Below are 17046 nucleotides of genomic sequence, written 5' to 3'. Positions count from 1 at the left end.
CTACCATTCACTTGGGCATAAAGCCGGGTTCCAGACCCTTCCTACTAAGTTCCAGTACCTCAGAGAAACCATACTACAAACAAAATGGAAACCAACAAAACCAGTTCCACGTCTACCCAGCCAAAACCCAAACCAACCTAAATAAAAACCCGGCCAAACAAATCAAAAACACGACCATACTCAGAACAAGTTCCTATGCTACCCAAATCTTACCCGGAAGCGATTCCCTACAAGAAACTGGTTTTGATTTGTGCACCTCTAACATAAACCATAAATGATTCATATAACATCATCAAAAGCAAACATAAGATAATGAAAAAAAGGCCAAAAAGTATAACCATATTATGTCCCCTCATTTCCCAAGGGTAGAAATTGCAATCTTTTAACATTTCATGATAACAAAATTAATACCTCTTTCAATACCAAGTAAACCAAAAGAACCAAATACATGTTAAAAACTGCACCGCAGCCATTTCTAGTCTCCCAAAAACAAAGAGTTAAACTCTCCAAAATTACCGTCGAATCCTATGTTTATTGACCAGCTTAAAAGGGTAAACAAAATAGAAGCATTTCAGTCTCCATAGCCAAACATTCAAAGTAACACCTATGCCTTTGCAACCTCAGCAACCAGAGCAGGTGCCGCACCTCCAGTTGTTGGTCTGTACATCAAACAAAATAAAATAAAATTTTAGATCAAACACAAAAACAAAAACAGAAAAAAAGAATGATGGTTCGGTCTAAGATACGTGAACTGAACCGAAACCAAAAATTTAAAAGCACTGGAACGTGACACCAAACTGGGACTATAAAGTCCGTTTTGGTGTTAGTTTGGCACTGGTTCGGTCCAGTTTCGGTTTGGTTTGTAAACCAAGAGTGAAACACTTAAGGTGTGAAGTGACAAAAGTCGGATGAACTTACAGTCCAACAAACACTTTAAAAGCATCATAAATTCCCCATTGAGCTCCAGTGAGAGTTCCAATCATAACAATTCTCAAGGGAAGCCCTCGGGTAAACAGACCCCAAACTCCAAGCTTCTTCACAGCCTGAAACAAAAAACAAATATAATAATTTTTTATATAATTAATACAACTAACCAAAATTCCAGACAAAGACTATAGCTCAAGCGTAAACACTTACATCTCCAACACTTGCTCCCTTAGCATTGTTAAGGAAGGAAACAAGATTGTCAGCAGGATGAGATACAATAGCACAAAAGACACCAGCCACATATCCACCAGCAAAACTAACTCCAAGTTGAAGGGATTTGCTGCACTCGTTCTTTGGTGTCGGGATTGCATACTTGTACAAGTTTTCAACAATTGTCTCAAATGAAGCAAATTTCATCATCGTGTCTGCACGAATCAATCAGTCAAAGATATACTTTTGTTGACTTGAAATGATTCAGATGGTGTTAAAGTAGCGATAATAAGGATGATCTTGGTTTTAAAATGCGTGATACGCCAAGCCACGCATCACGTATATGAATCGCTTGCTATTAAAAAAAAATTAATTACAGTTACATTTTAACTTGTTAACTTTTGCACAAAAAAGTAAGAGATTAATAATTCCAAAAAAGCTATAGTATCACCAAAAATGTTTTTTTGTAAAACCCAAATAAGTCAATAACTCTATGTGTACTAGTAGTCTATGCATAAAGTACAAGAAATCTATGCAAAACCTCACTTCAACTCAGATATGCACGCAACAGACCGTGCCGCGCTTTATGCGATTTGGGAGGGCATCATGAAATCGCAGCGCATTATGCGATTCTGATTCATGGATTTTAAAACCAAGATAATGATAGCAGGATTGTGAATTTATAATGACAAAGAGGGTAATAAAATACTACAAAATCTTGCATCACAGATGCTTCAACTTACATGGTATCTGGCGTCCCCAAAGTGGTACCAATCCCTTGTACAACCTATTAATATAGAGCAACAGTTTGTGATGCAACAAAGAAAATAAATAAATAAACAAATAATAAAATATTATGCAAACCCAAGTGCGCCTTCAGATCTGACAAACTTTGGGAGTCCATCACCCAAGCCTCTAGCAAAACCAGGTTGTGTTTGGACACGAACCTTAACAGCCTCCATGGGGCAAAGAGCCACGTCAGCAATGACCTCAGCAGATGCTGAACCAGCAAGGTAGATCAAAGTCTTGTACTTAGCAGCATACTCGGGGCCAGCAATGTCTGAGTAATATTTCTTGAAAAATTCATAGAAACCAAATTTGCAGGCACCCTGTGCACTGTAACCAAGTAGAGTAGGGACCCATCCCCTGAAGAATCCCCTTACACCCTGCTCCTTCAGTAGTACCCCAAAACCAGACGAGATGCTCTTGTATTTAACAGGGTCAATCTGATATTCAACGAAGAATTGAAAGGATCTAATGTTATGAACATTTAAAAGTGATAATGACATTCAAACCGAAAACGGAAAATCTAATTCAATTAAGCTACAAGAATTACTCAAGTGGCGCACATCACTTCATGACATCATGTCAACTTATTGTTATATAGTCAGAAAGAGTTACATAATTATGCACTTTTTCAAATATATATATATATATATATATATATTCAGTGTATCTCATTCCCCAAATCTCTTCTACTTTTACAACATAAACCAATAAGATCATAAGTGCAAAATGACACTGCCCAGTTTTCAGCGTTAGGTACCTAATTTGCATGTAAAAAGCACATCACTACACCTATTGCATGCAGGATTGCATATACAATTTGATAAGTACCCGCATTCCTATAATGATTATTGAGAAACCAAACTTTACACCTAATGAAACTAATAATATTAAGTATCTCAAAACTCATCTAACTCTCAAATAAGTTAACTAAACTCTACTTTAATTTTTATTCAATCAAGTAGGGTTCTGGTTGACCAGATAAATAACTGCATGAAACAATAAACCTATCATAGATAACTGATAACATATCCCTCCAGTTTGTTTTATAACTGGAAATTGACATGAAATGGTAATATATTAAAAACATAACCCTCGTATATGCCATACTCAGACAGGGAATGACAAAAAAAATAGTCAATTGCACAGATCAAATCTTACAAATGCGAATCAAAAGGTGAGCATCAAATATCCTACAAAAATAAAACATAAACCCTAAATCTATCAGAATTAGAGGAGCAAATGAGCCGAGACGCTAGTGAGCTACTCAAGATCGGATTAAAAAAAGCTTGAAACGAACCAAGCTTTTTCAAGCTTGAGCCAAGCTCGAGCATCAAATAGTGCTCCGTTTAGTTAATGAACCCAAGCTCGAGCCTTGTGTATTTTAAGTTTACCTCTTTTGAAGTTATATGTTTTAAACGAGCTTAAGTTCATTTACGGTTTTTCTCAAAATATATAAAAATGATTAAGATCATATACAAACTTATTTAAAAATAATAAACAAGCCCAACCAAAGCCGTGCTCAAGCTTGAAAAAATAACTCACGAGTGCTCGTAAGTTAAAACAATCCAAGCTCGAACTCTTGTGAGTCAAAACGAGCCGACCTGGAGCTCTCGCGAGTCAAACTAGCTGACCTCAAGCTCTAGCGAATCAAAACAAGCCAAGCCCAAGCTTTCGCAAGTGAAAACAAGCCGATTCCAAGCTCTCGCAACTCAAAAGAAGCCAATTCCAAGCTCTCGCAAGTCAAAACAAGACGAGATCGAGCTCTCTCAAGTCAACACGAGCCAAACTCGAGCTCTCGCGAGTCAACATGAGCCAAAATCGAGCTCTCAAGAGTCAAAACGAGGTAAGCTCGAGCTCACGTGAACCAAAGCAATCCAAGCTCGAGCTCACGTGAGCCAAAGCAATCCAAGCTCGAGCTCTCGTGAGTCAAAACAAGGCAACCTCGAGCTCTCACGAGTCAAAACAAGGCAACCTTGAGCTCTCACGAGTCAAAACAAGTTGACCACGAGCTCTCACGAGTCAAAACAAGGCGACCACGAGCTCTCACGAGTAAAAACGCGCCGACCTCGAGCTCTTGCCAGTCAAACGAGCCGACCTTGAGCTCTCACAAGTCAAAACAATCCAAGCTCAAGCTCACGTGAGTCAAAACAAGCCGAGCTAAAGCTAAGCTCGTTTACACCTCTAATTCAGAATAACTCAAAGTTATAAATAGATACAAAGTATGTACACCAATCACAAAACACAGATCTAAAACAATCGCAACATCCTACAAACCACCAGATCCAAAACCACTAAACCTAACCCTAGCAAACACAATCACAACAAATAACACAAAATCCATCTCAAAACAACATAAATCAACCAGAGCAGTTACCTGCATGTTACATTTCACCAGATCAAGCGGCGTAACGGCCATATGAGTAAGTCCACAGCTCAAAATACCTCCAACAGTACACGCAGCATAGAACCGAGGCGAGTACATCTCGATCTTACCTAACGGCTCACTCGGAGCCTGAACCATAAACTTATTATCCTGATTAACCGGTGACGTGGACGGAAATGACGTCAGATTGGACTTGTTGCTCATGAGATGGTTGCTAGGTGAAATGGAAGAGGTGTAGATGAAATTAGGGATGAGTGATTGACGAGAGGTGTCGGAAACCGCCATGGTTTTGATCGGAGAGTGTGGTGTATGCGGCGGTGACCTAATTTGGCTCTCGGAATTGGGTTTTTCCGTTACGAGAATATCAAGGGATGGAGTGGGTTTTATTTACTGAGTTGGTGTAGCCCTAGATATTAGCCAATGGTATGTCTTGGATGATTCGACGTCGTATTGATGGTATGACGTCATGACATATTATTATTATTATTCTTCCAACTTGCTTGGGTAGAAAAAAGTTATTAATTTTTTTAATAATAATTTAGGAGAGGTGGGGCCTCCATGACGTGTAGGAGTGTTTATTATTTGAACTAGAGGGGGCAAATAAATCGACCTAAAAATCGAATCGAAATCGAATCGGTTTGAAATCAATTATGTAGAAACCGGTTTGGAATCGGTTTGTAATTTTTTCCATTAAAACCGGTTTCAAACCGGATAACCGAACCGAAACCGGCTAAAACCGGGCAAAAACTGAACCGAAACCGATCGTAACATGATAAGAAACCAGTTTCAACCCAAACCGAAACCGGTCATAAACTGGTTTTGACTTTTGTTGACCAAACGAACCGGTTTTAACCCAAGGTTTTGAGTTTTAAACCAGTTTGTGCACCTCTAATTTGAACCAGACTTGAAAACTAATAATTTAAAATTTAAATGAATTGTATTTTGAATAACGAAGTCGATTTCGAGTTTTGGTTTATTCTATTCGAATTCATAAGCATAGTACATAAATTTAGATTATTTTTTTTATATATAGTATACTTTGTTAACTTATAATACCATTTGGGTTGGTGTTGGCTAAGTTTAAAAGCACTGAAAGTTACATAACTAAGTCCATGGAACCAATAAACATAGTTGCTTGTTTATTCATTCATTCGGCACTTAGTTATCGTCGGCGTTTCAAATATGTCTGTCCGCTGGTATTCATCATCGACATTTGTTGTCTTCAATGTTCGTGTATAGTTTTTCATTTTTTTTCTCTAAATCGGTATTATTTGAATAAGCTATTTGAATCGGATTGTGCAAGAGTTATTCGAATTCATTTTAAGATTTTCAAAATTGATAATCTGACTAACCTCAAATTCGATTCGATTAAACATCCCTAGTTAGGTTATTCAAGTCTGTATCACTTAGGGTTACCACATCAAGATGTCTCTACAAATGAAACATTAATTTGCCTACTCTTATGTTCTTACAATCCAACATATTATCTCTTCATTCACATACTATGTTCTATCACACATTTCTCTCAACTATAACGTATAGTCATGGTTTTCCTCTCCTATGATCTTCTGTTATCAGTTTATCACAAACTACACGTTTTTATTCTTCTCACCCTCTCTCACAAACTCAATGTGAATGTGTATCGCCTTTAACTACGGTTTATATCACACATTCATTCAAACCATTAAAAATAAAATCCACAATGGTTTAAAGAATTTAAGAAAATGCAAAGTATTTTGCATTTAAGTTGTTATATATTGAACATGACAGGAAGCCATGTGATAAATGTCCACCAATTTGAAGAATTTCAAGTAATGAATTAGATGCATGTAGAAGGTATATTCATATATAACTATGGCATGTGACAACATATTGTCACTTCCTACATGTGTCAATTAAATTTTTCAAAAGTATTTAATATGGATTAACCAAATAGATACAATGTATTTAACTTTACAACTTGATATAACATTAAATATTCTATCGGAGTAATATATGAATATGAATAAATCATCAAAGTATCCGAACATTTTTATTTTGTCCCTTTAAAAGTCAAATCATTGTGGCAACAAAGTGCTTTGTTTATTCCAATTATAGCATTTAAGTTGTTGGAAAATTGTAAAGTGATAAATTATCCATGACTTTAAATATATTGTCACATCTATATTTACATAATGAAAAAAATGTATTTGAATCCACATAAAATAACCTCACATGAATTCCAAAAAATATATATATGAATATATGATTAACTAAAGAGTAAAGAGAGATTTGTATCACTTCACAACTTTAAATACCTATGTAGTGTGTACATTATACATTTACGTATTTTACATAAAAAATAGTGTAAAATACATAACAATCCAATACCAGACGAAGAATGCATTGTATTTTTTAAATATATAACACGGACGAAAAAACGACAAGAACCAGATGTAAAAATAATAATGTTAACCTATTTGGTTTAACAAAAACGTCATGTTTACCCGTTCAATTAAGGTTAGAATTAAACAAAATACTTCACAACATCAACTCGTTTGCAACTCGATTGCTACAACTCTTTTCACACACAACAATATGTTTACAACCTAATTAAAACTCATTTCCCGTCAATTCGAGTGACTCATTTAGATAAATTGGTTAAACATCTTTGATACAAATAAAAATACTGGTTTGTTTTGATTTTATCAGTTCAACCAGTTAACCTGACAGATTGACTGCAGTATTGACTTCAAACTTCAAAGAAACGCGCATTATATCACAATTAATGGATGCATAAAACCACATAGATAAAAAAAACAGTTAATAGTACAAAACAATCCTTTAATAGTATCTTTCAAATCAAATGTTTAAGTATACAATTAACACAAACATAACATCATTATAAATATAAATACATGCTTCGTATCATGTGACAATTAAAAGAATAATAACCTACTACATAAGCCTAAGGTGGGATGTATCATTTAATCTCTTAATCTGCCAACCTGTTTTCCAAGAATGTTGGAGCACCGTCACAGACGAATCTTCTACGAACATCTTGTTCACCATCACCGGACTACACCCGAGAACCCCTGTCAGCAGACACCTTATCGGCACCGAGTGACTAAACACACCGACACAAGATGTAACCGAGCCATGGCTGCTGCTGGTGGTGGTGGTTCTGCAATTAAGCATGTGACTCGGTGGGTCACGTGGGGACATCTCGTCATCTGCTTCATGGTCTAAAGTTGTTGTCACTGTTTGTAACCGGCTTTTGCCTGATTTCCGTCGGGCGAATATTGGTAGAGGTTTTTGAAGTATGTCCCATGACGGGTGCGAATTGATTGTGGGTGAGAAACCGGATTGGAGCTTATGTGGGAACGAGACGAGTGTGTTGTTTAGGAACTCGAGCATTCGGAATGACACCTGGCGGAGTGATTCACCGGAAGGTGGACAGAAGTCGGGTTGGAGTTTTTCGGTTAAGGTTAATGTTTCGGGGGTGTATATGTCGGACCGCAAGCAGCCTTCCCATAGTCCATGACTCATTTCTTGAAGTGCATCTGATGATTGTATCAGCTGTTCTGAAAAATCCATCTCCTGCAATAAAAAAGCACTAATTTTAAATTATTGGTGTGGGAAAATATATACCGATCCGTGAACACTCGTACAAGGTTCGATTACTAGCCAAAAACTTTGGAACCAAAGGTTCAAAACCATCACGGTTTACAGTGTTTATTCAAATATCAAAAACTGACTAAACAAAAAAACCTAACAACCCTATTTAAAAATGAAAATAAACATTTGGGTCGGGCCGAATTAATGGACCGGATGCTCCTGCATCACTTTATTTCTAAGCGATGGATTTATCTAAAAGATTTATCTGAAAATGAATCCAGTTAAAACATTAAATCCTTCCAAACTAAACTTTTAATAAAAAAATTGAATAACACAAACAAACATACCCAGTAGCATCCCGCATTCCCAATTTCCCACTTGTAGGGTAGGGTCTAGGAATGATGAGACGAGACAAATCTTATACCCGTATCTCAAAAGATAGAGATGCTGCGCCCAGAATAGAACCATGACTCAACAAACTTCTTTTTATTTTATTTTTTGGACATAAAAACATAAACTGCGTACTAGCAGTAGAATAGAAAAGGGGCATAAAAAGAGATACGATCCACCTCGCCAGCAAAAAGTTAAGATTGTTATAATAAGAATGTAGGTTTAGTAATTATATGTAGCACATTGGACCGCAATTTCCCATAGTCCGCTTTTGGTCTTTTCAGTTTCGGTTGGTCTCATTTGAGTTGGACCATACCAAATATAAGCTTTTTTATTCTAACATGTTTCATATTTCGATATCTACCCAACTTCACCCCGATACCAAAAACCGAGCCAAATTTGCTTAATCGGTACAGTTCATGTTAGGTAACCAGGTTATTCAGTCACAGTGTTGTAAAAATCGCTAGGGCTAGTCAGGCAGTGGGGTAGAGAATAGCGATTAATCGGGATTAATCAGATTGGAATTTATATGTACATTTGCAAATATACATATATATTCCAAATTTTATGCATACAACTTTCAATTTTGACCAATTTTGGACAAATGGGGTTTAATCTGCGACAAGTCGGTGGGGTGAAGACTAGTGATTAATAGGATTAATCGTCGCCTAGTCGGGATTTTTACAACACTTCACAACAACACAATGCTAACAACAACATAACATAATAAGCCTACAATTCAAACTATGATCCTAAACACTTCCAAAACAATTACTAATATATCCAAACCCGACACGCACCTGACAAACAATACCCGCAGTGGATCTCGCCCGATCCAAAGGCGAGCAATACACGGCGTTAAACCTCACCCCCTGCGACTTCAAAAACACCGCCAACGCCCTCGCTTGCCGCATCCCATTCGCGGTCAACCCGGCTTCCGGACACCGTCCACCCACCAAATCCAACCTCATTCCCACATCACACTCACCTTCACACACCAAATACACCTCCACGTCATCACACAACACCGGCGGTGACAATACATTACATGGGTCCCACACCTTTATCGACGGCGGCATACGTGGCGTCCCGAACGCCGACGGCTGTGGCGATAACGGCGATGCTGACGCGTGGCATGGTAGTAACTCTGGCTCTTGTTCTATTACTTTCTTCATAATATTATTATTATTATTGTTGTTGTTATTATTAATATTGTTGTTATGGGTTTGGTGTTGTTGGGTTTCTTCATCGTCGTCTTCGTCGGTGATTTGTACGGATTCTGAAGCACCCATTGAAGGTGTGATTAATAATAATAATAATGTTTGTGTGATTGGATCTGGTGAATATGAATATGATGATTGATGATGAAATTAGGTTAGTGGGTAAAGGTGGAATTGAAGTAGATCTGAAGATGTGTGTGTGTTGGATTAACATTAACAAGTGGGCTGGCTGCTGCTGGTTCACATGGTTTTGCTTTTCTGCTTCGTTTTTTTACAGTGGTAAAACAGGAGGACAAGACAAACCCTCCGTTGACCGTTTGACTTAGAGGTGCATAAAGTCATAAACCGGTTTGGGTTGAAACTGTTTCGGTATGGTCAATGTGAAGGTAAGGTACTAAATTATCCGCACAACATTATAAGGCATAGCTAGTCATCCGTGGAGCGGAGGATCGTCTGCAAGGAAGATATGTCTTCCGCTAGGATTGTTCAAATGGTATGACGCGACCCTTTTACCCAAGACATGATCTGGCCCCTTAATCCTGAAAAAAACTTGGGCCTGAGACCATACCTTCTAAACAATAAAAGAGTCAGGTATAAATAAAGGTTTAAAGGGTCCAATCTTTTACCCTTTAATAACCATAATCACATCTCATTTTCAGTATATACCAATTGCATATCTTATACATGACTTAAATATATGAATCGTAAAATTATATCTCAATTTAATAACATAGTCTATTATAATTTAAAAAGTTTATCAACCATTTGAAATTATGCAAATAATATTCACGTTCACAAATCAGATATAGAGAAAAGCTCAGCGTTTCCTATATTTTTAATAGTATGACCCTTAATTTTTTAATTTCTTAATTAGTTAGGAAATTTCAGATGGATCATTTATCAAATCAAATCTTTCCTAAATTTCAAATGAATCGCAAATCTGATGTATATCTAGAAACTAGTAAACAGTCTTAAGGGTCGGACCCTTGAAACCCTTTTACCCTTTAAGGTGAAATTTAAATGCTCTTGACCCGACACATATTATATACCTGAGTCTAATTAAGGGTTTTGCGAGTCGTATAATCGAGTTTCAAGGGTTCTATCCTTATCTTGCTCACCCCTATCTTCTGCGGAAGGCATGCCGTACACTTCCCTTCGACTATTAATACTCAAAGAGGATCAAAGGTAAGGGGGATCTGCATCCCAATGTTCTGTTTGTAACGAGCTCACGGTATTCTGTTTGTAGGTGAAAGCTGTGAAAATATTAGTTAACCCCATAACGATCTGATCGTAATATATCCTCGGTTGAGATATATTAAGCCCCCCCCCCCCGCGGGATTAGTTTAGTGTTTCTTCAATCAACAAAATTCAAAAGCGGTTTATGATCGAATTTGGTTCGGGTTGAAAACCGGTTTCTTGACCAGGTTACGATCGTTTTAGTTCGGGTTTTGACTTGTTTTGGGCTGTTTCGATGGAGAATTAACAAACCAGTTCCGAATCTACGGTGTCTATCGGTTCCAAGTTAGTTTCTACATAATCGATTTCAAACCGCTTCGGTTTCTGTTCGATTTTTGGATCGGTTCGGTTAACCTGTTCTTTTGCCCACCTCTAGTTGACTGCGTGAGAAGTTTTTTTATTTTTGAAAGACCAAACTTTTATTAATAACCACCAACAAAAGAACCTTAAGCGAGTAGTGAGAGGCCCAAGAGTACAAAATTATTAAAAAAAAAAAGACAACTTAAAAAACAAATACAATACAACATAAAAGCTACAATGGGAAGTTTACGATATCGAACTTGCACTAAGCTCGCCCTTTTGCTTTAGTCCAAAGAAAATAGAAGGCTTTTACATAATTTACCAACTTTGTAATCGAGCACTCTTTTTGTTACAAGACTTTCTCGTTTTTTTGCTTTCCAGATCAACCAAAGAGTTATCGCTAATATTGCTTGTATGACCTTACTTTTCTACCCCGCCACATCGTGTAGTTCAGGTAGCTTCGGAAAATTTAAAATAGTTTTTGGACTATGGTGGTTTTCGGCTTATTCAGATTAAACTTATTTTACGATCAGAACCAAATCAAGTCAAATTCTAATAGTTCAAAACCGAATTGAGAATTGACTTCCGAATTTGTTTGGTTAATCAAATAACCATAGTTTGCTATTGGGTTGGTCTAAAGGGGTTAATGATAACAAATTAAATAATCATTATTTGCTATTTGGTTTATTTGTTTAAAATCGAATTTAGAATTTTATAACTGAAACCTAATTAGATTTCGGTTTTGTCACACCCCGACCAAAGGCGGCGGAACATGCCGGAGTGCAACGATTGCTCATAAGCGCATGACACTATTTAAAGCGACAATATTTAACAAACTCATTTCATTTCACATCATCGAAAATGTCACATAACCAAATATTCATAACTCAAATACAACAAAATATAGCAAATCAAATATTGTTCAGTTTTGCTAATATCCTAACGGTATTTGACGTTTTCTTCACCGAACTCCATAATCAACCTAGATGCAAACCTGTAACATTTCATAAAATAAAGTTTATCAACACAAAGGTTGGTGAGCAATTCATAAGTTTGAACAATAGATATATAGTATGAAGATGTGACAATCGTCAATTTCAGGTTAACTCCGTTAACTCAACTCCGTCAATTCTAACTTTAGATCACTGAACCTATAATGCACACCTCATTACATTTAAACTAGGGTTTAAATGACGCTTGACACTTACTACATGTGTAGTCTTTCGGGAATTGCACCGAAACGCAAACGAGTTGACGCAAACAATTGGTGAATAAACGAAAAACGTCGAAACAATAATTATGGGATAATTATGTGTTAGACTTATGTGTTATGTGATAACATTGTTATAAACGTTAATTCAAGGTGCAAGAATTAGTTAATTAAGCTAGTAAAGTAACATTTGAAAGTTAAGGGACCAAAGTGTATTATATTATTATTATTAATATAAACCTAAAACCCTAACTCTCCTCTTCCTTTCTCTCCCAAACCGACGGCAGCCCCTCTCCCACTTCTCCCTTGCGATCGGCCCTCATACACACACATACAATCAAGATTGTTCAAGTTTGATTGAAGATTAAGGTGCTAGGAAGGTATAAACAATTATCCTATGCATCCTCTATGCTTAATTTCGATTTTAGTGGGTTAATTATAAACCCTAGGTCCGATTTTTATATGTAATTATGTTCATGTGTCTTGTTTTGATTGAAAGATGTATTGATGGTTGAATTGATAGCTAGTATTGGTGTTATTGCATGTTAATCGTTTGTTTCTTGATTTTGAGTTCAAGTAAAACCCTAATCATGGATGTAATGTGTAATTGATATGCATGGATAGTGATTATGGTGTTTAGAGTGTTATATGAACGGATTATGGTCTATAGATGGTTAATATGTTGAGTTTTGTTGCAAACAGTTTCTGGACAGATTGTGTTGTTGATGTTCAATTGACTGTATCTGGGTGTAAATGTAAAAATTGGTTGAGATTATTGATACTACAGTAAACTAGGTTGAGTCTAGTCTCTAAAGAATATAAATTTGCAATTTTTGGACGTGTAAAAGTTAATCTTTATGATTTTACAAAAACGTTGTGCAAAGCTGAGTTGTTAGACCTGCTGTTAGGTTGTTTTGTAAATGTTATATCTCATGAACTACGAGAACAATTGGGTTGGTTCCACTTCTGGAAGTTGACTTGTTGAGTTAGGAACCTAACCCAAGTGGTCTTGCATTTGTTGGATTTTTCATTTAACAGGAATTTCAAATAACATTCTGTTGCGTACGAATTTGACTGTTATGAGTTTGCAGTAATGATTTGATTATTGTGAGAAAACCATGTGGAATAAAAATATAATAAAATATGTTCTGGAAACCTAAGACATGTATTCTTTTGTGATGATTTTTGATGAATTAATTGAGATGTTATGATCGGTGGTATAGTATAATCTTTCAAGTAGAATTTCTGTCTCGGTGAAACTAGCTGCTGAATTTTGTGAAAATGCATGAAACATGATAATTGCTAGTTAATTGCTATGTTTTGACCAAATTGCCCTTGCGGGGAATAGTTGCTAGTGATGTACATTATTAATACATGACACGTAAATAATGGTTCACACACGTAGCGTATCACAAATGTGCTTGTTAAGACACACACGATTCACAAACAAACACGAAACGTATCTTGTGCTTAGGAATTTTGTGCCGGGTCTAGAGACTCGATATTAGTTCCGATACTTATAAAATCTCCTTGTTGTTTTAGAACGCTAGAGAGAGTTTTCTGTGACGCGCATCACTTGGTGATTTATTTTGGGAATTCTTCGCAAACAGTGAGTTTCACGGCCCCTTTTACTCTTTTTAACGCTTTTATTTGGGGGAGATAACATACTCCAACGCTGTAGATTTTGTTAGTTTTTATATATCACTTGTAAGACTAAGTGGCAAACAAACCAACTAAAGTCCTTAATAACATCGAACCGGTTAATATTTGGATAATAGCGAGTCACTGTTGAGTAGTACTACTGGGTTTGACAAACCCCACCCAACGCTAAACTCGACTGGAGGTCGAGCGGGTGTAATTTTGGCTAACACGTACCATGGTCTGGATGACCTGGTGACAAGGCACTTGATAAACAGTCAGTTTCGGTGTCGAACACTTAGTAATACTTGTTGTATAGGCTAGCTACCTATCGATATATAATTGATTTAACACTATCTGGTAACGCAAAACGCTTTATTTTATATAAACTTGTGAACTCACCAACCTCGTGTTGACACTTTTAGTATGTTATTCTCAGGTAGCCGAGGCGGGCGCGCGGTATAGGATCATGCATGGTTTTTGAACATTCTGATATGCAAACATGTTTTTAACTATTATTACTTGGGTTTTTAAGTCGTCCTGCGTGATGCAACTTTTGTCTTTTGGTTTTTACGCTTCCGCACTTAATTTCATTTAAACGTTTTTATGGTTTGATTATAACTAATGATTCTGATCCTGTTAGTTCACACCCTCTAACGGTAAAACTCCGTTAGTGGATTTTGAGGGTGTGACAGAAAAGCCACACAACTAGTATACAAAACCATAAATAATAGCTATAAACTTGGATAAATAGTTATCGCTAACAAGTTAGCGACACCCAACTATAAGGGGTTGCCAAATAGTTTAGGATTTTATAGTTATCGTTAATTGCATTACGTTAACGACACCTTGCCATGAGGGGTTGCCAAATGGTCTAGGATTTATAGTTCCACCATCCAAAAGCGATAAACACATGGTCAAATAAGCATAGAACACCAAATCGAGCAATTATTCAAGTAAGGTATACAACAACGTTTGTGGTTTAAGACCCAAGTATAAAACATTTAGTTTAGATAAGTTGAAATGTCACCCCCAAAATAAAAGATAGAAAACGGGGTATGAAGTTACTCACATTCAAGTAATAAACTTGAAAGATTGATTATTTGGAGATTTGCCGGAACGACGAGTTTAACGTATGAAGCCTAAATAAAAGAAAGTCTTGGATTTAGAAAGGTTGTCTTGAAGATCTTTAAATAAAATAATTGTTGCAAAAACTAATCAATTAAAGTTCAAGGTTTAAAATGTAACTATTTAAGAATTTATAATAATAACCCTTTTAAAAAATGTAAGTTTGCTCAAAACCGGGTTAAAGTATCTAACCTTAATATTTACTTAACCAATGTTAAGTAATAAGGTGGGGAAAATGCTAAAATGCAAGTTCCATTAGGCTAAAGATACTAAAACGGGTTTTTAACGAGTGTTCGGGTTGTCGGTTCGGGTCTTGACAAATGGTCAAACCCAAAGTCAACTTTCCAAAATATTAATTGTTATGAGATAACTCATTAAAACATACTAACACCTAACCAAGTATGACATTCGAAACTTAACCAACCAAAGTCGGTGAAGTAACAAATAAAGGAAACAAGGGGTGTGTATTATATATATGTTGTACCACCATATTCAAGAGTTAGTAATGTTAGATGAACAAGTTAGAATGAAAGACTATAGTTAGTTTGACTTGAGAAGTCAAAACTTCAAGAATACATAAGAAATAACAACCTTGAATCTATGGAGTTTGAGAGAGTTTTTGGAGATGTAGCAAGAGTAAAATGAAGAAGATGGGTGTGTATATATAGGGAAGGAGTGAAGGGTTGGGTATAAAGATTCTTTTATGGTTTGCATAAAAATGGGTATGTTTAAATGGTCAAACAATGCATAATATAAAAAAAAATATATTTTATATATTTTATATATTTTAAATGACAAGATCCAATATTTTATATATTTGAAATGTTCGGGTTACAAACGGGTCGGGTTTACATAACAAAAGTGACCCGAAATTGACGAATGTCACAGGTTTAAAACTAAACAATAATAGAATATCTAATTCAATTTGATTTTAAACGGTTTTGACGGTTTAATCGGTTTGAAACAAGATATTAAACATCCCTACATCCGGCCCTTTACATGGATTGAGTCATCACTGGTTAGTTAAACCAAAATGGCCAAATGGGTTACATTAAATTAATCAATGAGTCAAAATGATTCACCTTAAATTAGTTAATGTTAAAATTAGGGTATGTTAAATTTGTCAAATTTTAAAAAGGGTTTAAATGGGTAACTGTCAATCTATTATACAACTTTTAACTTAAAAAATGTTTAAATGGGTTAGCACTATTAATGACCATTGTTTGTCTTCACCTCGACAGTGCATCATCACAACACCACCTTTGGTGCGGGTGGGTCGGTTTTCTTTCCTCAACAGAGGTTTGTTTTAACCTTGGGTTAGGGTGGGTGTGGGTGGTGGTGGATATATTTTCTTGTAAAACAACTAATTTTAACCCAAGGTGTGATTTTCTAAAACGCCCCATCTCAACCCATGGGTCGGGGTGGGTATTTTTCTTAAATGACCCATTTTAACACGAGGTGGGTTGTTTTTTTTATATATAAAAGTATAAAACAACTCATTCAACTAGAGGGTTTGGGGGGGGGGGGGTACTATTTTCTTTTTCTTCCTAAAACGACTTATACCCATATGTGACGGTTGGTGAGTATGCTTTTTCCTAAACCAAATCATTTTGACCAGGGTAGGGTTGGGGTGGGTAGCGGGGGTTGGCAATTCGTGTCTTAGCATGTTAGAAACGACATGCTCAACACAAGTGTCAAACATAAAAAAGACCCGTTTAACTATTTTATATGTCATGACTATATGATAGTTTTGAGCAATGTGTACCAATAAGTGAAATTAATTGAGTCTAGCTTACTAATTCCAATTATTTAATAAATAAAATGAATCACATACCATATTTTATTTATCAACAAGTTTTATCATGTCTTAAACATGTATCCAATTGTCAGTCCTATTGAGTAGGTGGTTTTTTTTTCTAGAACGACTCATAAACATAATCCCATTGTAACATTTTTCAAAACGGCATGGATTGACCCAAATTCATTTAATTTATAGCATGTTTTAACTAAAACAAACT

The 17046-nt window shown here is 36.1% G+C and overlaps 2 protein-coding genes across 2 annotated transcripts; both read right to left on the bottom strand.

The window, feature by feature from the left end:
* Window positions 1–342: 342 nt before the first annotated feature.
* On the bottom strand, window positions 343–4728 carry LOC143574645 (mitochondrial phosphate carrier protein 3, mitochondrial-like). The gene is made up of 6 exons (XM_077059219.1): window positions 4301–4728; window positions 2002–2363; window positions 1881–1924; window positions 1138–1352; window positions 919–1043; window positions 343–659 (listed from the first exon to the last, which is right to left on the bottom strand). Exons 1-6 carry the CDS (start codon window positions 4592–4594, stop codon window positions 605–607), a joined length of 1095 nt encoding a protein of 364 aa, XP_076915334.1. The 5' UTR covers window positions 4595–4728; the 3' UTR covers window positions 343–604.
* A 2404-nt stretch (window positions 4729–7132) lies between these two features.
* LOC143574651 (uncharacterized) lies at window positions 7133–9847 on the bottom strand. Its single transcript, XM_077059222.1, has 2 exons — window positions 9097–9847; window positions 7133–7888 (listed from the first exon to the last, which is right to left on the bottom strand). Exons 1-2 carry the CDS (start codon window positions 9586–9588, stop codon window positions 7247–7249), a joined length of 1134 nt encoding a protein of 377 aa, XP_076915337.1. The 5' UTR covers window positions 9589–9847; the 3' UTR covers window positions 7133–7246.
* Between the last annotated feature and the right edge of the window lie 7199 nt (window positions 9848–17046).

The sequence above is a fragment of the Bidens hawaiensis genome, unplaced genomic scaffold, assembly GCF_021521415.1.
Source record: "Bidens hawaiensis isolate Kalapana, Puna unplaced genomic scaffold, B.hawaiensis_p1.1 tig00027069_1, whole genome shotgun sequence".
Classification (NCBI taxonomy): Eukaryota; Viridiplantae; Streptophyta; class Magnoliopsida; order Asterales; family Asteraceae; genus Bidens; species Bidens hawaiensis.
This window is presented reverse-complemented; position numbering and strand designations above follow the sequence as displayed.